Here is a 24,486-nt window from a genome sequence, read left to right as displayed (position 1 = left end):
ATAAAATACCAGTCTCCTGAGCACACCGTCCCATCACACAGCACCCAGCTTCACTCAGTCCAAGTCAACAGCCCCATGAATGAGAGAATCAAGAATCCGTCAAGCTGAGTCACATATCTGTCTCTCAGACTGATACAAGATGGCACTGAAATGACGTGGTGAACAGTCTGGTGATCAAACCCAAACTCACGTGAGAATTGTCCACAGCTGTAATTATAGGAACCAGACGTTATCCAAGATAACCAAGGTTATCTCAAAGAAATGTATGTATGAATAAAATAATCACAAATGTAGGTAGATAGATAGATAGATAGATAGATAGATAGATAGATAGATAGATAGATACTTTATTGATCCCCAGGGGAAATTCAAGGAAATTCAATTTATTAATGATCCTTGAGACAACTTGGTGATAGTTTTGAGACACTTCAGAGTCTATGAAATTCACCAATAGAATGATCTGCACTGGAGCCAGACATGATCACCCAAAACCATGTGTGATGTAGGAGAATATAATGTGCCCCAGAATTTGTCTGTGAAGCAGGGGAGATGTTCTTGCTAACTGCGATCCAGAACTTGTTATACAGCGTCAGTACCTGACTATGTTAATATTCCTGTGGTTTTCTAAAATAAAGTCCTCACAGAGGAGTACAAGCTGAACTGCCAATGTATTAAGGCATATTTTGTTGCGTGTGTTCTGCAGCGTGTGAAGTACTCCCATGCTTAAGGGCAAGGCCACCTCACTTGGGGTTCCTCCTTTCATGTTTCCAAATTTCAAAATTCCTTGGGGTTCAGTGGGTTGGATCTATGTGAGCACACAGTCCAGTCTCATGACAATATTGTATTCTGGGTCTTAAAATGTACCACTGATTTCAATTTCAACGGGCCTACTTCTGTTTCAGTTTAAATACAAATATAAAGCTATAAAGAAGATCCCACAGAGATATATATGTCAGTATAGGCTTTAATGTGTATGTGGAGGGCAGATGGAGCTGTGTGCTGTCTGCTGTAAGAGAACCTCAGGCTGTGTGTGTTTGCTCACAGTGACCTGTGAAGACTGAGCTGGATGGCATTAAAACAGCTGGCCGTGTGTCCTCCACTGCTGAATGAATGACACACACATTCACATTCAAGCTGTATTTCATGCTGTATCCAAACTGTATAAAAATACTGTCACTATAAAGTATACACCCATTTTAGTAGTGTAAGATTTTGGCACACAACTTATGAACAATGTGTAGTGTTTTGTAGAAAGTGATTCTGTGTTTTGTGTGTTTTGCCTAGACCTTCAAAGAAGAAGAATAAACGATGTATTGGAAGCGAAATCAAAACCCAACCCAATTACCCACTAACTCAATCAGGAGTGGAGTGTGAAATCAATCTGTAAATTACGTTTTGATTTGGTGGAGCTACTCTTGACACGCCTGTATTTCAAGCAGTCAGTTGACATAACCTCCCCTCCCTCTGTAACGCAGACTGGGGTTTGATTCTCAGCATTTTCCAGAAAGACCACAATGTACTGGGGCAAAAGACCAAAATGCAGCAGTAGCCTTTAAAATCTGTATCATCTTTAAAATTATAATAACATAAACGTGATATGTGCTTTTGTCAACTCAAAATGTGAGTTTTGGAGGTTGTAAAAAAAGGGGAGAACTAGAGCCAAATGTTGGGTTAAAATAAAGCGCGAATGACCAAGCCACAGAAACAGAGCAAGGTTTATCCTGGCCAGCTGGGAAGCAAGACCCTGCCAGAATAGCTTCTCCCTGTTTTCGAAAGTGTCTGGAAAATCCCCCCAATCTCCTTGCTCCATTCTTGTCTGTCTCTGTATTCTTGTCTAATATTGACTCAAGGAGCACTTGGGAGAGGCTGTGTTCTCCGTCCCTGGAGTTTATAGGACATTAAGTTCATGATTCGCAAAAAAAAAAAAGCAATTTCACTTTTTCCTTTAGGTCAATGCTAGGGCCCTACAAGTGGTCATTTACATGGTGAGGGCCTGCATCAAGGGAGCTTTCGCAGGGGAAGACAAGGAGCTGTTGAGTGTTCTGCCTCCTTAGCGTCATGGGGCTGCCGATGGTGAGCTTCGCTCAAATATGTCACTGAGGGGAGAAGAAGGAGGAGGCTGTTTGTCCAGCTGCCCCGAGCGAGGATAGAGTCCTTGGGAGAAAGCATCTGGCGGACGCCTGCCACTGTGCTCAAGTCAGATTCAGAATCTCTTCATTCATCAGGGCATGTCATTTACGAGGAATTTGGGTTCGTTTTCACTTTCTGAACCTGAACCTCTCAAACTCCCGGGTGGTACTTGCATCAACTGGGACAGAACTCATGATCTCCCGATGATGTGGGCCAGTACTTATACAGCTGACCGCTCGGGAAACAAAGTCAGTCTTTGGCTAGTTTTTTTTAACATCCTTGGCTTTGATTAACGAAGATCATTTTGGTAATTGTGTAAGCTGACTGTGCTGAAAAGAAAGTGGACACACGTGAGATGTACCACCATCACGGATATCGAGGGAGCTATGACTGAGCAGAGTAGACTGCTTGGAAAGTGAGGTTTAGGAAAAGGTGATGAGCATTATTAAATAACTAGGATGGCACTCTAAACCTCTAAGTCTGCAATCATTGCCCTTCAAGTTCCCACCTCCTGGCAATCCTAAATGCTTCTGAGCGGTGTGTTTGAACAGATGTCCTCAAAGGACAAAGAGTATTTGCCCACCAATATTATTACAAACCAGTTTTGTATTCAGCTAAACCCTCAATCCTTTCTTTTTTGAAGGTCCAAGAAAATGCACTGAGCAAGAGCAAGAAGAGGCTACATCCTGTAACTTTTTTTTTAGTTTGGATCCATCTTCAGTCATCTGTCTGATGGCAAGATTATTGGGAAGAAACTCTTTCATCTCAGACAGAGCAACTACAGACTCTGAGAAGATTATATCACACACTTGCAGCACCTAGCGTTTGGAATGAACTAAGATTGTGTGCTCCATCCAGGAGGGTTTGGAGAGGATGTGGAGGCTGAGCCTGCTTTCAAGAATGAGGTGCAACTGGAAACTTTGTGTGGGATTACTCAACAGAGCAAAAGAACAACACCCATCTTTCTATTAGTTCATGAGGTTCATGCAACCTTCATGCCATTAGTAGTAGGTGACACAAAAATACAGACCCATAGTGAACTGGAAGATCCCCAAAAATACTCGATTGGAAGTACCTTGTCCCCCTACTATAGGAAGACAGATCCTTAATTCCCATGCAAATGTGACAGAGGTATTCAGCTAGAAAACAACCTCCTTCTCCTATCTCGCTGGCCTGGGAATTGTGCCACTGAACTCTTAGCCAGTATCACAATACATCTGCCACAAGGATCAGTGAGGCACTTCATCAAGGATTCATCCAAACCTCCACATCACCGCCATCAGTAGGCCTTTATGTATCGGCAAATGAACTGAATGAACTTTGGTGTATGAATGAAGTCAGCTGGGCATGTTGTATATTAATAATTGTTGTGGTATAATCGTCCGTTTGTAAAGAATTGAACTGTGTCCACCATCACCAAGCAGACCACCATCTCTTTCTGACATGATAAGCATGGATGGAGCCAATATGGAAGACAACAAAACAGCTGTTCCCATCAGCCCATTACTTAGTACTTACTTAGCTGCCATCACCTCAGCAAACTTACTGAGACCTCCAGATCAGCTCCCTGGCCACTTCTGAGGTTGGGGTTGGAGATGTACAATGACAATGCTAAGGTTTCTCAAATTATCCTTAGAATTTTATTTCTCCCAAAAATGTGCCACCTTCAGAAAGTAATTAATGTACTGGAAACTCTGGCTCGAGGGGCAGTATCTTATTAACAGTGGTGTTGTTTGCCTGCTCTTGGTGTATATATTTATGGCAAACAGAAATCTATGGGAGTTAGTTGGATGTAGGGGTGGGTGATATGGCCCTAAAATAATATCACAATATTTCAGAGTGTTTTTGTAATAACAATATTCTTGAAGATATGGCAAAAGACTGAAAAATATCTGAGTAATTCCAATAAAAGACTATTCTAACAAAAAAAAATGTTAGTTTTATTTTAGAATGTCTTACAGTGACTCAAGAAACATAGAAAATGATAACAAGGCTTAAGAATGACAGGCTTTAGAAGACCCACAAGACAAGGTACTCCTGGGCAGTCACGAAAATGTGACATGAACGTGGGGGTGTGACTGAGGATCACATGAGGGAAAGAGAGCCCATGGATACATAAAACACACAGGTAAAAACATGAGGCAACAAACCACAATGGAAATACAAACAAAACAAAACAAAAACGAGACTAAAAATGTAACCAAGCACATGTTAAAAAATGTTTTAAACATTCAGTAAAAACAAAACAAATATCTGTAAACATTTGTTATTTTGTTAACACAATAACTTAAAAAATAAAATAAATAAAATTCTGATTTTAAACAAGTCTACCACATACATCAAACATATCTAACACATACATCTTCCACCATGTGCAGAAAATTCAGTGCAAGCATTCATTCATTCATTCATTATCTGTAACCCTTATCCAGTTCAGGGTCGCGGTGGGTCCAGAGCCTACCTGGAATCATTGTGCGCAAGGCGGGAATACACCCTGGAGGGGGCGCCAGTCTTTCACAGAGCGACACACACTAACACATTCACTCACACCTACGGACACTTTTGAGTCACCAATCCACCTGCCAACGTGTGTTTTTGGACTGTGGGAGGAAACCGGAGCACCCGGAGGAAACCCACGCAGACACAGGGAGAACACACCACACTCCTCACAGACAGTCACCCGGAGGAAACCCACGCAGACACAGGAAGAACTCACCACACTCCTCACAGACAGTCACCCGGAGGAAACCCACGCGGACACAGGGAGAACACACCACACTCCTCACAGACAATCACCCGGAGGAAACCCACGCGGACACAGGAAGAACTCACCACACTCCTCACAGACAGTCACCCGGAGGAAACCCACGCAGACACAGGAAGAAATCACCACACTCCTCACAGACAGTCACCCGGAGGAAACCCACGCAGACACAGGAAGAAATCACCACACTCCTCACAGACAGTCACCCGGAGGAAACCCACGCGGACACAGGGAGAACACACCACACTCCTCACAGTCACCCGGAGGAAACCCACGCAGACACAGGGAGAACACACCACACTTCTCACAGACAGTCACCCGGAGCAGGAATTGAACCCACAACCTCCAGGTCGCTGGAGCTGTGTGACTGTGACACTACTAGTGCAAGCATATAATCAGCAAATGTAAAGATTTATACAAACATATCCTTAAAGCTTCACAGTAAATAAATCAAATTCAAAATAGATGCTAAGCAGAGTATGTGTAGTGTCTCTACTTAGGCTAGTGTGTCTGCTTGGGCTTGTAACAAGCTCTTATCACAGCATTTCTGATTTTCCTTGAATTCAACTGGGTACTTCTGCTTTAGGTGATAAAAACGGATTAGCTGTGTTCCCCATTTTGTTGTTACAGGCTTCTTGCATACTTTACACATTACCATGGTAGGTTTTACACTATCAAAGTCACTCACCTTTTTTTAAACACACTCTTCCACCGTAGAGCCAGTTCCTGCCATCCTTGCTGCTGTGCCTAAATGACTCACTTAATAAACATGCTATATTATGTGCAACAACATGATGTCATTACATAAACAACTCAAAATATTGCTATAATGACTGTATGTTTTCTTTATTTCATTAGTTTAACAATTATATTGATATTATTGGGGAAGATACAATACTGCACAGCCCTAATAGGGGGTCGCATCTTACTTCAGAGGAACACACTTAATCAGACAACATCATGTAATTTCTAAAATGTATAATGCATGCAGTATATGAAAAAGGCTTATTTGACATTCCAGCTGACATTTATACAGTCTGTTTGAAAGAATAAATCAGTGTGAACCGGCTCAGTGTTTCCTTTGTGTGTGTTCTAATGTGTTAGCATGTAGCACAGATCCAGCAACTTTGTGTGTGCCAGTGTCTGCATTGGCACCGTGTCTTAATCACCGAGCAGAGAAATTCCTCAGTGACTGGGTCAGCAAAAGAAAGGCCAAGGAAGGGAAGGAGGGTGAAAACTATACAGTAGTAATAACCTCTTCATGTAGGCTACATATACAACTGGCAGACGACTCGACCAACATACAGCATCAGCATTGGCACTGTTCACAGCTGAATACATGTTCTGTCCTTGTTACACACACACAAACACACACCGCAATTCAAAGGGGGAGGCTACCTCTGTCTGAAACGCAGAACAGTGGAAGGTACAGAGACTACATTACGCTACACTGACTATGTTTTACATTACCTAATTGGAGGAAGTCTGTATTTATTCACCGAAAGACATGATTTATGAGCATGAACATGAGTATGCGTTGTTGGCAGGTGGGAAAACGTAACACATCCAAAATGCTAAGTCTTTTGCCATTCATTACTGAAACAGAAACTAGATGTTTTATAATGTTGTTTTCAACATTCCCGTTACTCAACGGCACTCAATGTCTCCTTGTAAATTGGGATCAGACTGCCTGGTTAAATCAACAGTATGCGAAAGCTATGTTTGCGCTGGTTACAGATGGTCGTTGTAGACAAACGATACCAGAAAAGGGTTTTTGTCCTTTTCTTTTGTCCAAGGTTAAAAAATTCTACTTTATTCTTGCTGAAGCTAATGCTGCTAACAAGAATTGGAGGTTGTGCAGCAGTTAGCATCGTGCCAACAACATCAGTTTGTTAAGTATTCACAAATATGTATGGTTTCTGAATATTTTTAAAATACTGCAATCTATTATGATTAATAAAGATACAAATCATAGCCAAAAAGGTAAGAGCATATTTTTCAACCCTAAAATACATTATTTTTATAAATAACAGGGTGTTAACTAGAAATAACAAAGGCTAGTTGAGATTACTCAAAAGCATGCCATAGTCTGAGGCAAGTGTGCGATAATTTCGGCAAGAAAACAAAGGCAAAGGCTAAATATTTAGTGATTTCTAACCCAGGCTCCGAGACAGTACTGTTGGCATATTTGTTTTTGCTGCAGACAGGTACTGAAATATAAGCCTAAAAACTAACACTGAGATTTACTTAAAATTAAGTAAATTATTAAGCTTCTAGCTGTAGATACTTTAGCTTCCAGTCCATATATTTATAGCTCCACTACAAGGCTAAATTGGCAAACCTAAAATGTCAGCTCCACTGGGGGTACACTGGAGATATGGTTATTGTTAGCGCAGGGAGAAAATTATTGACATTTAAGGTTTCCAATCAGTGAAGGTCGGGAGAGGGATAAATGGAAAACACAGATACAGTGGATTTCACACTCTCTGCTGTGGCATGGCAGATGCTGTGTTGGTCAAATTCTGGCTACAGTCAGGAAGCAGACATTTGGCCAGGACTGGAGAGGATGTTTACCTGTGTCTTTTCCTTTAGACTCCTCTCCTCAGATACTGCACCAAAATATTTAGCGTGAGTGAGAATGACATCAGGTGAACACCCTGTCAAAGACAAATATCTGTGCCAGTTTGGATGGGACAAGCTAGGAACTATTTGACGTCAAGGGTATACACACACACAAACACACTGTGTGTTTGTCTGCATGTGTGTCTCTGAAGAATGTGTGCCCACTACAGTGTGGGTGTGGAGGAAACCAAAAGAATGCTATGACATTCCCCTTCAGACATAGCACAATTGCAGCCAAAGCTGCACCTTCTTGGTCTATAAGCCTGTCTTAATTCGGAGCTCAGGCTATTTGACTGATTATAGAATCTGGAGCTGAATGTTATAACAAGAGTGTTACCTTTAGCTGGCGAGAGGCACAGCACGGCTATCACTGAAAAGGGAAATTAGCCATGATTTTAAAGCATTCATCTGGGCCATGGATCAAAACTGATGTAAAAACTGTGAATGCTAATTTCTGCTAGCACCTCGAGTGGAAATCAGAGAGCTAACAAATTACATAGAGCAACAGATGGAGAACAGTCTGTAATTGTAAAACTACAAAGTGTAGCAGTATGTTCAGTGGAGCTGATAAAATAACAGCTTGCCAATCAGGGAATATTTAATAATTAAACACTATAACTTACTGTTGTATAAGAGAGGAATACGGTGCCAAGGCACAATAATTCCAATTCTTTAGAACTAACTTATAACCAAAAGCATAAATCTTCTACACTCATTGGATGAATATAGCCATATTAAGCAGAATGTGGAAGCAATCTATAAAGAAATAATTACTCGTACAATTAATAACCATAAGCAATTCCCTATAAAGGGTGGCACAGTGTTGCCAGGGACCTGGAGGTTGTGGGTTCGATTCCCGCTCCGGGTGACTCTCTGTGAGGGGTGTGGTGTGTTCTCCCCGTGTCCGTGTGGGCTTCCTCCTGGTGACTGTCTGTGAGGAGTGTGGTGTGTTCTCCCCGTGTCCATGTGGGCTTCCTCCTGGTGACTGTCTGTGAGGAGTGTGGTGTGTTCTCCCTGTGTCCGTGTGGGTTTCCTCCGGGTGACTGTCTGTGAGGAGTGTGGTGTGTTCTCCCTGTGTCCGTGTGGGTTTCCTCCAGGTGACTGTCTGTGTGGAGTGTGGTGTGTTCTCCCTGTGTCTGTGTGGGTTTCCTCCGGGTGACTGTCTGTGAGGAGTGTGGTGTGTTCTCCCTGTGTCTGCGTGGGTTTCCTCCAGGTGACTGTCTGTGAGGAGTGTGGTGTGTTCTCCCTGTGTCTGCGTGGGTTTCCTCCGGGTGACTGTCTGTGAGGAGTGTGGTGTGTTCTCCCTGTGTCTGCGTGGGTTTCCTCTGGGTGCTCCAGTTTCCTCTCACGCTCCAAAAACACACGTTGGTAGGTGGATTGGCGACTCAAAAGTGTCCGTAGGTGTGAGTGTGTGAGTGAATGTGTATGTGTGTGTCTGTGTTGCCCTGTGAAGGACTGGCGCCCCCTCCAGGGTGTATTCCTGCCTTGCGTCCAATGATTCCAGGTAGGCTCTGGACCCACCATGACCCTGAACGGGATAAGTGCTTACATATAATGAATGAATGAATGAATGAATTCCCTATAAGTACCTTTTATTCATTCATTCATTGTCTGTAACCGCTTATCCAGTTCAGGGTCACGGTGGGTCTGGAATCTAGTACCTGCTATTCCATAAAAGGTTTAAGAACATATGTAGTCATTCACAACCAATTGGCACAATATATAAGTACATTGAACATTTTATTTGAATGACACAAATATATATGCCACAAAGAGGCAGACTGAGTGAAATCCCACCACTTTGTTTATCTTTGTTTATCTCTAGGGTCACTGGAGTCCTGTTTGTCGTGGACACTTGGTGTAACTCTTAGCACACCCGTGACATTCAACAGGATCGCTCCAGTAATGCTTCAGCTTCAATGTGTATCCACCTCTCTCTCTCTCTCTCTCTCTCTCTGTCTCTCTCTCAATGCATATTTCCTTCATTCCATTTTCTCTACTAGGAACAGGCATCACTGTCTCAGACTAGATTATTTTTGGCTGGGTGGAGGAGAGAGCAAGGGGTGTGTCAGAATGTTGGTTGTTTGAAAGGACATTAGTTTAACAGTGTTGCGTTTGGTTCAAATATTGGTCCAAGAATCACACTTACCACAGGGCACTAATTTAGAGAACCCAGAATGGTTTTCTATGGCATCAAGCAATGAACAGTTGAAGGAACCTTTATTTTTAAAGATAAGCAGTTTGGTTTGAACTGCACGGCTCAGCAATAGTACGCTTCAATGGATAAAAAATTAACAAAAGCAATTGAAATAAAACAAATCTTAAGAATGATGTGGGCTATTTTCAATTAATTAGAACATTTTGCAAGTTTCAACCTGGTGCCATATAATCCTCAGTGAGGTAGGTAATACAGACAGTAGTGGTTTAATTCAGCAGGAAAATGTCAACTTAAGCATGTTCAGCTTTAAGTGTTCCACTTGTGGCATATTTTATTTCCACTAGGGGCTCTTTAATGAAACGTCCATTTATAGGGACCAGAAATCAGTCACTCCAAAGAACTCTTTTAAGGACTGTAGTGGAGGGGACTTGAAGGATGGATGGATGGATGGGTGGGTGGATGGATGGATGGATTGATGGAGGAATGGATAGATGGATGGATGCAGGGTGCTTACTGTGTCTACGTCCATGTCTATACCTCTCTCTTACTTAATGTCTGAGGCATGACTGAGGTCACAGAGTACACTAATGGTCTTTGTTAGCCATCGCTAACTATCCCTGCTGCTCCACTGCTCATTTCCCCCAGTGTTTGCTCTGCTGAATCATGTCCTCCTCATTTTTAGAGTTTTATAGAAATAACTGCAGGAGTCCAGAGAACCTGTTGACATTGTGATTGTGTTCACGCCTACGCAAGACTGCTCTCTTTTTATACCTCAGGAGAAAAGAACTAGCCCTTTAGCTCGGTTGTGTAGGATGATGGTGTTAAGTGCAGCCTGAGTGAAAGGTTCCAGCACTTTGCACCTTAGACATTGAGACACTTACAATTTGTAAAAAGTCTCAATTCCCCTTGCATTGCTGGGCAATATTCGATGTCTGTTAGTTGACATAATCAGAAATGAATGATTGTCTTGGATTATGTGGAGCTGTCTAATGAAAGGCATGCATGGCATGATAAGGAAAGGCCTACCAAGCTGTTGGGGTTGGACCTGAAACTTATAAAAATATAAAAGGGCATGCAGCACGGCTTTTATGAAGGTATGAACAGTTATTTAGGTGTTAATAGTGCCCCCTAGTGGAGAACTTATACCAGCTAAAAGTGCGCGAATGAGTGAGTAAATTACAACCATGTTCTATGACTGTAGAGAGACTGTAGTGAATAAAGTAAAAAGGATAAACGTTAGAGATGAGACATATTTCTTACTCTTGTCTTTTGACAGTTAATCACACGCTGATGTAGAATTTCAGTGTTTTTATTAATGTAAATGCACTTATATGTGATCTAAAAAAAAGAAACAAGCTCCAAGTCATAAACATAACAACTCCACACAGTCAAAGATCAAGCTGTCTCATTTTTCTTGAAGGTTTGTTTTGGAAGTATAATAAATGTAGCCACAGCCCATTTAACTTTAAACCTGTTGACTGAATCCTTCGTTCAAAAGGTTGGAACATGTTGAAAAGTACAAGAAAAAACATGCACATGCTTTTAAATTAGTGCCATCATAACTCATAATCTGGGGCACATGTGTATAAGGACTGTGTGACTGATTTGGCACTGCGTAGTTTGGGTGCTGCCACCGACCAAGAATAATAACTGTGTGTAAATGACCCGGTGCACTGTGCTAACCCTCACCCACTTAGCAGCTGGTCACCAGGCCCACCAGGCTCATTACTCTTGCACAGGATCAGAGAGCAGAGCCTTAATGGAAGGTGTCATGCCTAACATAAACTAAAAATATAGTTGAGTAATGTCCTACAATGGTTTGAATATTCATTCTTGCCTCAAATCATATTGTAAATGTCTGAGGTTTTAAAGACATATTTATACCAATCAAATCCATCAAATTTGTCGTACTTTTTCTTTTTCTCTACTTGTATGTCCATGCTGTGATATGTGTTAACCCCATCCTCCTGATGTCAGCAGCTAGTCAAATGAGGGGAAAGGAGAAAAAAGTAAAGCTTATAGATCATTGGAAAACCTATCCACTGCCCACTGTCGGTTAAGTTGGAAATAGAGGCTAATTTCACACTGATGTAGGTAGTTTCTCCCCAGGCTGGACCACTCTCTTTGGTCTCTTTTCTGTACTTCCCAAGTCCACAGTTAGGCAGCTGCAGCTTATTCAAAATGCAGCAGCTAGAATTCTTAACAACACATGAGAACTAGCCGCATCACTCCTGTTCTCAGAGCACTTCACTGCCTCCTGATTTAACGTCCTATTAATTGTTTATAAATCAATAAACTGCCACGGATCAAGGTTATGAACCAAGTAGACCACTCAGATTACTGGATACTATATTTAAAATATAATATAGCAATATAGCACACTGTGTTAGCAAAAGTGTAGACAATTTCTGTATGAATACTAGATTTGTGTGAACACTGCACATTTATTAATGATTTATGCTATAAAGTAACACTGATAATTAGTCACGGTTACTTTTTGTGAACATAGCATATTTACACACAGAAGCATTAGCATTGTTGACAAGTTCTGATTTCTGGACAATGGGCATTAATATGTTAGCATGTTAGCTAGAATCAGAGAATCAGTTGTTTAGTCATGACAGTCTATGCTAATGGTTGTAGCTAGTCTGGTTCTGTTTTAGCTCAGTACTGTCATGTTGGTTGGCTAGAAAACCAGCACCCAAAATGCTGTGGTGGTTTTCCTGGTCTGAGCTTGTTTTTCTAGTAGGGAGTACAAAACAAACTCTAACACTGTTGATTAGCTGTGGCCCCCAGAATGCTAAGTGCCTACTGACTGACTGAAAATGTTGTGTTGAAGCACATTTCTTTGCAGAGCTTATTAACATTTAGATGTCAAGTTCTGACATTTTCACTAATGGCATCTAATGGCAACACTTTCCAGGAAATTTCCTGCTGAAAAACAGTGGAGCATAATCATAATTAATGAGTCCACCTCCAATAACTTTTGCTGTTGTCTAGACACAGTCAGTGCAGTCGTGGAGTAGCCTACTTAACACAGAACCACAACATATCAAATTATGATTAGCCATTATTCCATCATCAGTGGCAATGATGAATTTAAGTCACTGAGTTCATGTGTTAATTGTTTTTACTGATTTCTTTGTGATTACTGCTTTCTTTTCAACTGCCCTTTAAAAACGTTGAAGAAATGGCAGCTGTATCATTATGTAGCCAGAACGTACCATTACAGAAGTCCCTCTTATATATATATATATATATATATATATATATATATATATGAAAAGTTCTTTTTTCCTCTCTTATCTGAAGTAAAACATACGGTATACTGAAATGCAGTGTACAGTAGAGATCAAAAGTCAGTCCTACAATTTATATAGACATATATGAAAAGCTACAATTTGCATTTCAGATCTGTACAGGTGCATAAACCAAACATTTAAAACTATCTATATGTATTTTATACTGTAGAGGTGCCAGTCATAAAGGCTGCATTTAGGAGTGTATTCCTACCAGATCTGGTATATGTATGAGACTATATATTACAGTATAGACTGCACTATAGTACCAGTGAATAAAATCCATGGTTTGAGAGGGTACAATGGGCCCTTCAAGGATAAGTGATGAAATTCTCAGACAAGACTTAAATAAATACAGACGTAGACGCTGTCAGGACTGGAGACACTGATCTCAACTGTACACATATCCTATGGGAGGGATGTTCAGGTCTGCTCAACATGTACATGTTGTTAAATAAATATCCACAGGTCCACTCATGTAAATCAGTGTATTCAGAAGTTCCTATAGATATTAGGAAAACATCACTTATAATGACACTGTACACTGTTTTAATGTAGATTGTGAAATAATAACATCACTTTTGGCAGTGCTTTAAAAAGCTTCCACTTTTATTGATCTGGTGAGCTTCATAAGACATTCTTGAGTCATTTTAAAGTCTTTTGCGTCTTTCAGTAGCCTAAAGCGCCCCCTTCTGGCCACACTAGGTCAATGCTACTACCCCAATGCAACAGTCTATACACATGGCTTATAACTGGCTATAAATACAGCTTAAATAACTCCAGTATAGTGTGCAAAGTGAATGAATAACACACTGTAGTCAGGTCCAGAGGACAGAACCATGCTTATACTGGATCACAGAACACAGGTGGAATATATCCTTCTCTTTTGAGACATTTCGGGCTGCGGATTTTTAAAAATACAATGATTGTTTACTCGCCAGACCCTCGGGGTCAGGAGGATTCGTAAGGTCTTTGCTTTCTTCAGCCGTAGTTCATTATAGCAATGATGTAAAGGAATGTGAAAAACACTTTCTTTGGTCATCGCAACAGTCCACTCACAGTCATGGAAATACGTTGCATAATATTTGGGTGCCAGGACTGAATCTGGACTTTGTTTTAGTCCCATCAAGGAGCAGCTTATTCCGTCTTTTGCGCTTTACTTTAAAGGGTAAGAACTGAGGGGCCGGGTCACCAGGAGGTCTCATGTGGGTCTAGAAAGGGCAGCTTTGTTCTGGTAGTGGACACAGTGCAGTCAGGCTTGAGTGAAGACTGAGAGAGAGAGAGAGAGAGAGAGAGAGAGAATGAGAGAAGATAAGTGATCTGTTTCTGGAGCTTTCCACTGGAAACACTTCCTCTTCCAGTAAGACATCCCTTTACTTTGCTGTTAGAAGCAGATTCACTTTGTGGCATCCATCCCTTTAAAGACATCAACAACAACAAAACAAGAAGAAGCAGTTAAATGACTCAATACTCAGAGCTTTTAAAGACGTTTTAAAAAATAGACATAGCCATAAGCATTAGGTAGAGCAAGGGATATGACAATATTGTGATAAATAAGGTCTCACATTTTTTTGCTGGAATCCAATGGGGACACAAATGGTCACAGCTTTACAGCTTTTAGTTCTTCAAATTCTACTGAGAATATTCCACCAACCAAAAATAACCCGTCAACAGCATCCTAATCATCTAATCAGCATCCTATCTGACCTCACAAATGCTTTAGTGGCTGAAAGCAATCAAGTCCTCACAGATATGTTCCAACAAGTAATTCCCAGAAGATTAAAGGGAACTACAGCAAAGAAGGACAAACTATATTTAATGCCCTTCTTTCCTGGTCAGCTGAAGCAGCCATGGCGTAAAAGTTAGAGAAGCAGACTGGGGTCGTGAGGAACACTGCTTCAACTGGAGTCAGGACAAGCAAAAGAAAAAAAACAGCACTGTCTCCTCCCTCAACATCCACACCTGATATGCCCTTGAACAAGCCATCTATCCCCCAAGTGTTCCCCTGGGCCCTGGGATGGCTGCTCACAAATCCAGGTGTGGGTGTGTGTGCTCACTGCTCCTAGTCCACTAGTGAACATGTGTTCACTGTCACGGTTGGGTTAGATGCAGAGGCAAAAGTTCACTGTACATTCTTTCCAGTCCTGTTATATGCCTTTAATGCCATTATCAACAAACTGAGTCTCTCACATATGAGCAAAACTCACGTGTACACCCTTCCTGAGTAAGACCCATCAAAGCCAGTATTACTTTCAGTAATACACTGTTATATTTATCCACAGCCTTTGAACAATAACTCACATTAGAGCACCAAATAACTTCAATTGGCCTTTCCCCATTCTATCAGAGGTGCTGTGAGAAAACCAAATTGCACAGAACCAAGCCTGAGCTTGTTTAACAGCATGATTTAAGGGTGTGATTAATGCACACTGTTTGGCTCCACGCTGGAGGACAGCAAAACTGATTAGGCGAGTGCTTTATTAAAGCGGAGGAGTGTGGCTTTTGCCACGGCTTAAATGCAGTGCTGGACATGCCAGGGTGTGCATTTGGGAAAAGGATGCTGCTTAATAAAATAAAATATAAATAAAATGCCATAGATTAAACATGATGGAGAATAACTCATGACCAGAGCATATATATATATATGTGTGTATATATATGTGTGTGTGTGTGTGTGTGTGTATTTTCCCAATCTGCACTGTTGCATTGAAGGTAAATTTCAGCTGAAATTTAAGGACTGAATGCTTCAGATCTACTGGTAGAAAACTCTCAAGCAGGTATATACATCAGTGCTTCCAGTAACACTGTAACCATAGTAACCGGTCATGACACACATATGTGGTCTTTAAAACACCCTGGACACCTGAAGTGGCTGTCATAATTGATTTAAAAGACAATTCCTAAGTCTGTGGCACTCAGAGACAAGAAACTGAAAACAGACTTGCTTTCTTGCAGGACAGAGTGGTGTTACAGTGTGTATTAGATTTGTCAGAGCAAGAATGCTGATGTAAGATCAGCTCTCTCCTGAAAATAATTATATAGATAGACGCAGCTGATTTAAGACCTTCACTCTGGGGAACAGGATACATCCAGACCCAGATAGCATCCATTTATCTTTTTCAGATCAAGGCCCATTGTGGCACTACACTCAAAAAGTCCTCATATCCTGGGGAAGAAAACAGGCTTCCAGTGTTGAAGCCATTTGGTCAAACTGGGAAAGAAAACCTGGCTTTTTCAGGTGGCTTTGTAAACTTGCAAACATTCAGGGAAATTTCCAGAAGGAATTTTCATTAGCGTTGACTCAAACAGCTGTATAAAAAACAATATTAGCATGGTTTGGAATATAATCACATTTCTTTTCTTAAGTGGTAAATATGTGCTAAAATGCTATTAGCTAATTTCGCTAACAAACACTAGAAAGCAGTCACCATCCAAACTGTTTTTGAAAATATATTCACAAATTGTCTTTTGAAGCGTTCAAACTGCAACAAGCGAAAAATCACCATGTCTTTTGTCTTGTCTGGTAAGTGGACAATTGGGAAAATTAGATTTTTTTTTTGCTGCAGCTTTGCCACAGAGGTACAATGAGACATAATGCTGTCAGTCAGGCGGCCAATCAAAATTCCTTTCATCCAGTCTAACAGTGAAATTACACTAGATCCAGATGTCAGATACAGATGTTGAACTCCTGAGGGCTGCGCTGATGATGCTGAACTCTCTATACATGTCCACATGCCTTGTGTTATGTCTTGTGGAATTGTCTGGCCACAACTTTCCTGGGTGCCGCTGAAATAAAAATAATTCTGAGCAGCAGAAAGAATCACAGCCAGACCAAGGCTTTCTAAAGGGCGAGCTTTTATTATTCTAGTGGCATTTCTTTACGAGACTGTTATTTATGGCTCTGATATGAAAAGTAGATGAAAGTCTGTAGGGTTTTATTTCCCTGGACTAGATTTTAATGAGCGCTGCTAGTCTTATCTGAGGTACATATTAAAAGACTATCATATTATTTGTGTAATTCGGAAAGCAGCTGTTGTAATTAGTAAGCTAATTAGCTTCACCGGCTAAAGATGTGCCATGCTACAGGGATTCCTCTTTGTCACAAGTAAAATAATCTCTCCCAGTTAAACAATTTGCACATACTTTTAACGGGCAGATTGCAAGGCATTTGTCAAGTCAATAAAACACAAGTGGGTCAGGTTAGCACAGCACCATATGCCCAGACACTCGTAACAGTCTAGACTTTATGATCTGTGTGGGCTAGCTCCACTCAGGCTGCACTGCTGTCAGAGTGTGGGAAGTTAGATTACACTTTAATGAATACCACCAGCAAATAATTAAACACTCACAGTGGTCACCACTGCGGAGGAAGCCACTGAACCTGCTTTTGAAGGCTGGTTGTGGATCACTGGCCTATGGACGTTGTCTGTAAACAAGTTGCTTACAAAGGTCAACTGTGTTTTGAGGATGGAGCACATGTTTGGGACACTCCCTCCAAAAGCTTATGGTCAGTGCTCACAGCTTGCTGCGTTGGGTGTTGGGCCGTGTCTTGTCTCCTCCCAGCTGTGGGCGGCCATCGTTTTACACAGCGTCTGAAAGTGCCTGTGTTTATGGAACCATCACAAATATCGTACAAGCTTGCCTCATTCGCTCCGTCACCAAGCCAAGTGGCGCCTAATCAAAACCAGACAGTAGGTCTGGCTCAAACATTGAGGGGGAGTTAGAAAAAATAGCCTGCTATAGCACATGCCCTCCACTAGAGGACTACCAGCAGCTCTTGCCAAACCTCAACCACTGTTTTCAAAACATGGCAGGGAAAAAAAATGTAGCCTAGCTCTTCCTGTACACACACTATTTCTGCAGTTGAAGAATGAAACCAGAGTGATGAAGGGTCAGATAAAGACTTGGCTTCTTTTATCCTCTCCCTCCACTCAACTGCACTGCTGAAGCCCACCAAATACATCTTAACATTTCTAAGTGATAGCACCATTAGGTCATGAGGTGATCTTCCTCCCTAAACAAAAACTATGTTCACATGTTCATCATGAAGGCCCTCAGAAGATCAGATAAGCTAACATGCCGTACAGAGACTGCCCAACTGTGTTTCAACATTTCTGTGTAATTAAATAGTGAAGATATAAATTCATTCAGAGCGGTGTGATGCAAATGCTTCATTCTGAAGGAGTGTTCAGAGTTAGCGCTCACAGTGGTGGTGATGGGAACCAGATGTCTGCTGTGAGAAAGTTATGTTGAATTCAGTGTTTGATGTTGGTGGCATTTATTTTTGACAGATTTTAAATATGATTTTAGCTTGTAATGGATTCTGGAAAATATATAACAATGATATTTATGTTTTTTTTCCCCATGATTTACCACTATTTCACTACATCCACCCTTAAATCGAATGTAGACAATTCTGGGGAAACAACCTCACCTCTATTTGTGTTCATTCTGAAGCTACATATTTTAAGGTGGAACTGTATGTTTGAGTATGACACGTTACTGTAACGTATTTGTGGCTTAAGTTTTTATTCACTGTTTGAATTACCACAGAAACTCATTTTAACTTGAGCTGTATAGTTTAGTAGCACCCTCTGTCTGCGTTTACTTTCATGCAGTTAGCTGCCTATCGAATTTGGAGTCAGTTCCACCTTAAGCAATCAGTAACATCAAAAGTAAGTGAATAAATATTACCCACAAATGGAGCACTTTTCATCCTTTTCAATTTTCGGAGGTCTCTCCAACGTCCAGACTGCTCCAGATACTGTTTCTCAGTTGTGGATCAGCTAGCGATGCACAGAGAGAAAGCCTGAGCTAATATAGCCAAAGAGCTAGCAAATGGTGAGGAAACATCCTCCAAATTCTATAAAATGTTTTATGATTAAAATCACGACTTTTGCCTTTAAATATGCAACCTCACATGAAATCGCTGGTTATTTTTGACAGCAAACTGACAACAAAACGGTATCCCTGTTTCCCATTAAAGTACTCTGAATGAATTTACATTGATTTAACTTGGTTAAAGTTTTTGATAAATCGGAGGACTTAAACTTTAAGGAGCAGAACACTGGCCAGCCCCTCGGCACACCTACTTACTGAGGCGAATGTATTCTTGAAAATGACACTATTAATCTCCATATTCTGGGCTGGGAAAATGCATTATTTATAGAATATTTATAAGAACCTTCTTGATTGCATCCTGAATTGCATACTGATGAACTTGGTGACGAAGCGACGTCGGCCAGGCCTCTCAATGAGCCAATTTCATCCACACTTTCCAGAGTTGATTAGCTCTGGAACTCTGAATTACCCTGGAGTCAGTAGCATTGACTCCCCCATGCGGAAAACAACAACACAAACAGTTACCAGAGTTTCCGAGTGCAGTGCAGCATTAATGCCACAAACAGATGGAATAGATCACTCGTGACTCAAGTTAGGACCATATTAGCAGGGGAGAGTGTGTCGTCTACTGCTTTTACCCAAGTGGCAGATGTTCAGTTTTTGAGAAAATGAATCAGCCACCTCCTTCGCCTGTTGTTTCCCAGAATGAATGACTAAGAGTCTAGATGGTGATGTATGCTGTTTTTTTTAAGTGAGTTGCGACAGAGACCTTTTCAAACCCTTTCTAATAATTTTGATGGCTTTTAGGAACCTGTTGTTGGTGGAATAAAATGTGTGCCCAGAAATGTATGCATGAATAGGGCTTAGCACAGTGAAGAGCACATAAACAATAACACTCAAATATGCATTCATGATGAACAATCCTCTTTTGAGGACACTCATTGTCCACTCACCCTGAGTTACCTAACCATGTTGAAGCTGGGGAACAATAATCCTATTTGGGTTGTTTATGTGTATGTGTGGGTGAGTCTTGTCCTCGGGACTGCAGTCAGAGCTTTGAGGCAGCTGGACTCCCCTGTTACCCCCTAAGCCCTTTAGACCATAGTGGTAGATAGATGTTTCTGTTTTCCAGGGTAAGGGGGTATCTTCAGGACGTTTGAGGGATGCCTTGAATCCTGAGGGGGCATTTTGACTTGTCCGTTCTGGGGATACGGTGGGGGTTTTTGGGTCTTGACCAAGCCAGCAGGTGTCAGAGGGAAAGGGGGTTCCAGAAACTTTGAGGGCACCGTGTGAACCATTTTGCTTCTTTGATGCTGGAGATCTTTGACTTTGACTCTGGGAGGTCTGGCTCGTAAGCAGTCTCCATTGGCAGTGCTCTTAGTCCTCTGCGTTTCTGTAGCAGAAGCATGATTCATTCCCCCGCTGCCTGCCGACTCTACAGCAACTGGACCGTGCACAGGAGAAGAACCGTTTGTATGGTTCTTTGTGGCCGTATGGTTGCTGGCGCGAGAGGAGGCCACAGCAGCTATGCCGTGGTCAGTCAGGGAATGGGCAGTCCTCGACTTGACACCTGGCTGAGCGCCGTCTCTTTGTGGCGGTTCCATATCACTGTTTGCGTTATGGACAAGGGCCACAACTCCAAAACGGCTGCCTGGTTGCCTGTAATCCTGCGGAGGACCGTTGCATGGATTCTGCTCCTCCTCACCCAGGTCGATGTTGGAGGTCAGAATATCAATCTGCTGGACCACCTACAAAGATAAATGCAATCGTTAGGCTCATCCAAAGCATGGAGTGTAACCATTTATTGCATGATGTTGCCATATGGCAGCAATGATTTTTTTTTTTCCTTGACGATAAAACATCTAAGTCAATATTTTTCTATTCTTTAGGGAACTGAAAGCAAGTAACATGGAATACTTTTATCTGATCATGTGCCTTCCTGCTGCATTCTGTACTTCTATATTTTACACATAGCACATAGTGATGCAGAAGCCTGTTGTGTTTAGTCCAATATTACTAACAACATTCAGGGGAAAAAAATACACTCTGTGGGTTGTGAGCTGCTCTTTGTCATAAATAAAACCAGTGTAAAGTTTATGGGTCTCATACAAAAGGGTAAAATATAATTGTTGCCATCTGGCAACAGCATGTGACAGTACTCAGTTTCTAAGTGAAATCTGCAGTACAGTGTTGATGGTTTTATCCAAAGTTTTCCTTACAATATTTAAACAAGTTTGGCTCTTGTTTTTTCATGACTGCTCTATGAAAAATGCTTTGTCATTTTGCCCTGTTTTTACCCAGATTTTACACACTGCACACTTTGCAGTTTGGTTGCAGTTTGGTTGTCACATGATGTTGTTGCTGGCAACAAAATGCAAAGTATGCACTCAAGGGTAGCGCTTTGTTGTTTATCCCCAAATTTTGGCCAAATGTCTTTAACTATTACTTGTCGTCTAACCCAACCTTTCAGTGTATCTCTCCTTTTTGCACAAAGTGCCCCCAGGCTTGGGAGGGTAAGGGTGAACACATGCTTCTTCTGAAAACACATGAGCCCAACCTACAGCTACTTTTTGAACGTAATGCCAATGAGCAGCTTAACATGCCAGAGAAGAATGCAAACTGCCCAGATAGTTCACATCAGCTGACAGATGCCTATGCTAGCTAGCTAGCTGTGAGCAGAAAGATGGGGAAGAGTCGGTCCTAATGTGCTCACCAGGACAACCAGCCTCAGATGGCTGAAGCATTACCAGGTTTTGCTACTTAGACTTCTGTGTATTAAGTATTGTTTTTAAATATCTAATTATGCAATTTTAACTGAGAAAGAAATCATAAAATCGTGTACTTCAAATGCATGCCATAACTATGCAATAAAAAGATGTACAGGTAATCTGGTTAATGAGCAAATATCGGACTCATCTGCATGATGATGTGGGATTTCACATAAGAATCGTGAGTACAGCTGAGTTGCATTTTTACACACAGTAGTTTTGACTTCTCTGTCCCAGAATCACCCAGTTATATGACCACTAATTGACTGCTACCACTTTGTAGCCAGCGACTGGGTGCCTGGGGAATGCAGGCTAAATTCTCCCAAACTGACTTCAACAACAGAAGTCACTTATTAAATTACAGATTCCTGTGTAATGTTCCGGTAATGTTTTAAAAGACTGAAAATGCCACTGCTCAGTGTCTTCTTCACATATATCATTTTTGAGAAATAACAAACATTTTGCATCCTAACCTTTCAGCCCACCACTTCTCAGTAACTCCTCACTTAGATTTTCCTGATTTGTAATTCCCTAGAATTACCGACAGCCTCTTAGCTGGTGTATACACAGCAGCTTTTAATGGAGGTCATGATGTGTGTGTTGAAAAAAAATTGCAATCAGATTCTGAATTATTCATTTACATTTTCATCTCTGGATGTCCATTATTACTAATGTGGGTCTGCATACAGTATCTTCAGCTATCTTTAGGTATTGATTCTGGTGTAACTTCCTTTCTAATGGACAGCATCCAGTCTGATCTGGCGGCCTCATGAAAGAGTAATATCCTGATTTTACTGGAGTCAAAATAACGTATTGTTTGCTTTAATGGCCTTTGTTTCTCAACATCAGAACAGTTTGTAGATCCTGTTGCATACAACATAGCCATTGGGTCCCTCTCCAGATAAGGAAACAAAGTCCCATGGGACAAACCCAGACTAACTCAAGATGTCCAGCAACTTGTTTATGTATGGCTGAGGTAATGTTCTTCAGTGTTGAGCAGTAGCTTACCTCCCTGTCGCTGTCAGACTGGATTCATTACCAAGATGTTTGCAGAGAGCACACTTAAACAACATCCACTTCATTGGCTGGCACTGGACACAGCTCAGATCTTGGCCAGATTTTCCCTCTAAAACCCCATATTAAAGCCCCCCCTCGTCATGAGAACCTGAAACACTGGCAAACTTAATGACGCTAATGCTTTCATTAAGAGCATTAGTCCTTGCAAAATAGGCATCAAAATATGACAAAAGAAAAACCTGACCAAGACTTTAAGTGAAGGCTACTGTGAACTGGACCTATTTTACATTTTTTATTTTTTTATTTTTTTTTTGCAGGAGACCCTGCCCTTACTAAAATCATCCCATATTAAACCACAAAGACACTCCTCACCTCTTTCATCTCCAGCTGGACCTGTTTCAGACCCCCAAGCACATCTTCCAGCTCTGTGACCACTTGTTTGATCTGCTCCCGAACTGTCCCTTGGCTTTTCCTCTGGTTCTTCCTGCTGTCCTGATCTTCCCCATCCTCCAGCCTTCCTGCTTGAACCAGCCTGGTCTCAATTCCCAGGACTTTGCTCGCTGGTGGTTTGATCCCTAACGTCCTGGAACTCCTGAACTTGCTCTGGGGCACCTCTGTGGAAAAGAAGCCTGGGGACCCGTTACAAATTGTCTTACAGGGGCTGGTTGGACTGCTTGTATCTGGGCTGCTCTCATCGTCATGACCCTCGAATCTGACATGTCTCCTTTCACAATGGCCGTTATATCCAGACGTGTCTAGATTCTCCCAGGCAGGCAGCTGGGAATATGTGTCCCTGTGATGGTTCTCACTTGCACAGTCCCAGTAATGTTCCTCGGACACATACCGGGCTTCTCTGTAGTACCGGTGACCTCTGATCTTAGCTGGCGGGAGCTGTGGAATGGAGCTGCCATTGAAGTGGTGTGGTGGCGTCTCGGGATGGCACCACTGTCTCATATAACCACAGTCTCTGTCTCGTTCCCAGACGCAGGCACATGGGGCAAGCCGGGGATCCGGAGGCCAGTCCCATCTGTTAGTCCTCACCTCCCTCCACGAGTAGCAAGGAGGGCTACATCTCTCAGGCACAGGGTAGTGACTTGGACCCAGGTAGAAATGCCGCCTCTGGGGTACGCAGTGGTCGGAGTACCCCATTCTGTCTTCAGGTATTCCCACTTCTGGAAGGAAGTGAACAGGCAAGTCCTCCCTCCACAGGACTGGGCTTAAATTGTCCACAGGGGACAAGCATGGCCCATCCATGTGCTCCTGCCCATGGGGTAGCGCTGGTCCCTGGTGCAAGCAGAGGCGGCAGTATTCCTGGGTTGGATGGAGGACGTGCCGTCCTGTTGCCGCCTTCTCTGACTGCATACCAGCAGGAGTCCAGAAGCCGCCCAGGCTGACGACTTACAAAACAACTGGTTTCCTCCCCTCTCTTTCCCCACCCAGGCCATTCACTAAGACTGTTTTTCTCATCTACGCAGTTTCTCCTTCTTTCACTACTTACTTTCTTACTCTTTCTCACACTCACCCTCTCGTCCTCGCTCTGTTTCCCTCTCTCACATACTCTTTCTCTCTCTCTGTCTTTTCTGGTTCTGCTATTTGGCCCTGTCTAGTATCTCTTTACAACTTTCTCTCTCTCTCTCTCTCTCTCTCTCTCTCTCTCTCTCTCTTTCTCTCTCTCTCTCTCTCTCTCTCTCTCTCTCTCTCTCTAACTCCAGCTCAAGTCTCACCTCCCCCTTCCTTCCTCCTGGTTCTTTTTCTAACCTCTCCTTGTTTTCCCTCTTTTCTCCCTCTCTCTCTCTTTCTCTCTCCCCCTCTCCTCAACTTCACTCACTTCCCGTACGCAGCCAGCCCATTGCCCTCTCTACAACAGTGGGCCTCTCTCTCTCTCCC

General features: G+C 42.1%; 1 protein-coding gene across 1 annotated transcript; it reads right to left on the bottom strand.

Annotated features, from left to right (window-relative positions):
- Nucleotides 1-13,578: 13,578 nt before the first annotated feature.
- Nucleotides 13,579-24,127, bottom strand: LOC136675817 (uncharacterized). Its single transcript, XM_066652578.1, has 3 exons — nucleotides 22,972-24,127; nucleotides 19,768-20,562; nucleotides 13,579-14,389 (listed from the first exon to the last, which is right to left on the bottom strand). The coding sequence occupies exons 1-2, from the start codon at nucleotides 23,959-23,961 to the stop codon at nucleotides 19,909-19,911; spliced, it is 1,644 nt and encodes a 547-aa protein (XP_066508675.1). The 5' UTR covers nucleotides 23,962-24,127; the 3' UTR covers nucleotides 13,579-14,389; nucleotides 19,768-19,908.
- Between the last annotated feature and the right edge of the window lie 359 nt (nucleotides 24,128-24,486).

The sequence above is a fragment of the Hoplias malabaricus genome, chromosome X1 (genome assembly GCF_029633855.1).
Source record: "Hoplias malabaricus isolate fHopMal1 chromosome X1, fHopMal1.hap1, whole genome shotgun sequence".
Taxonomy (NCBI): domain Eukaryota; kingdom Metazoa; phylum Chordata; class Actinopteri; order Characiformes; family Erythrinidae; genus Hoplias; species Hoplias malabaricus.
This window is presented reverse-complemented; position numbering and strand designations above follow the sequence as displayed.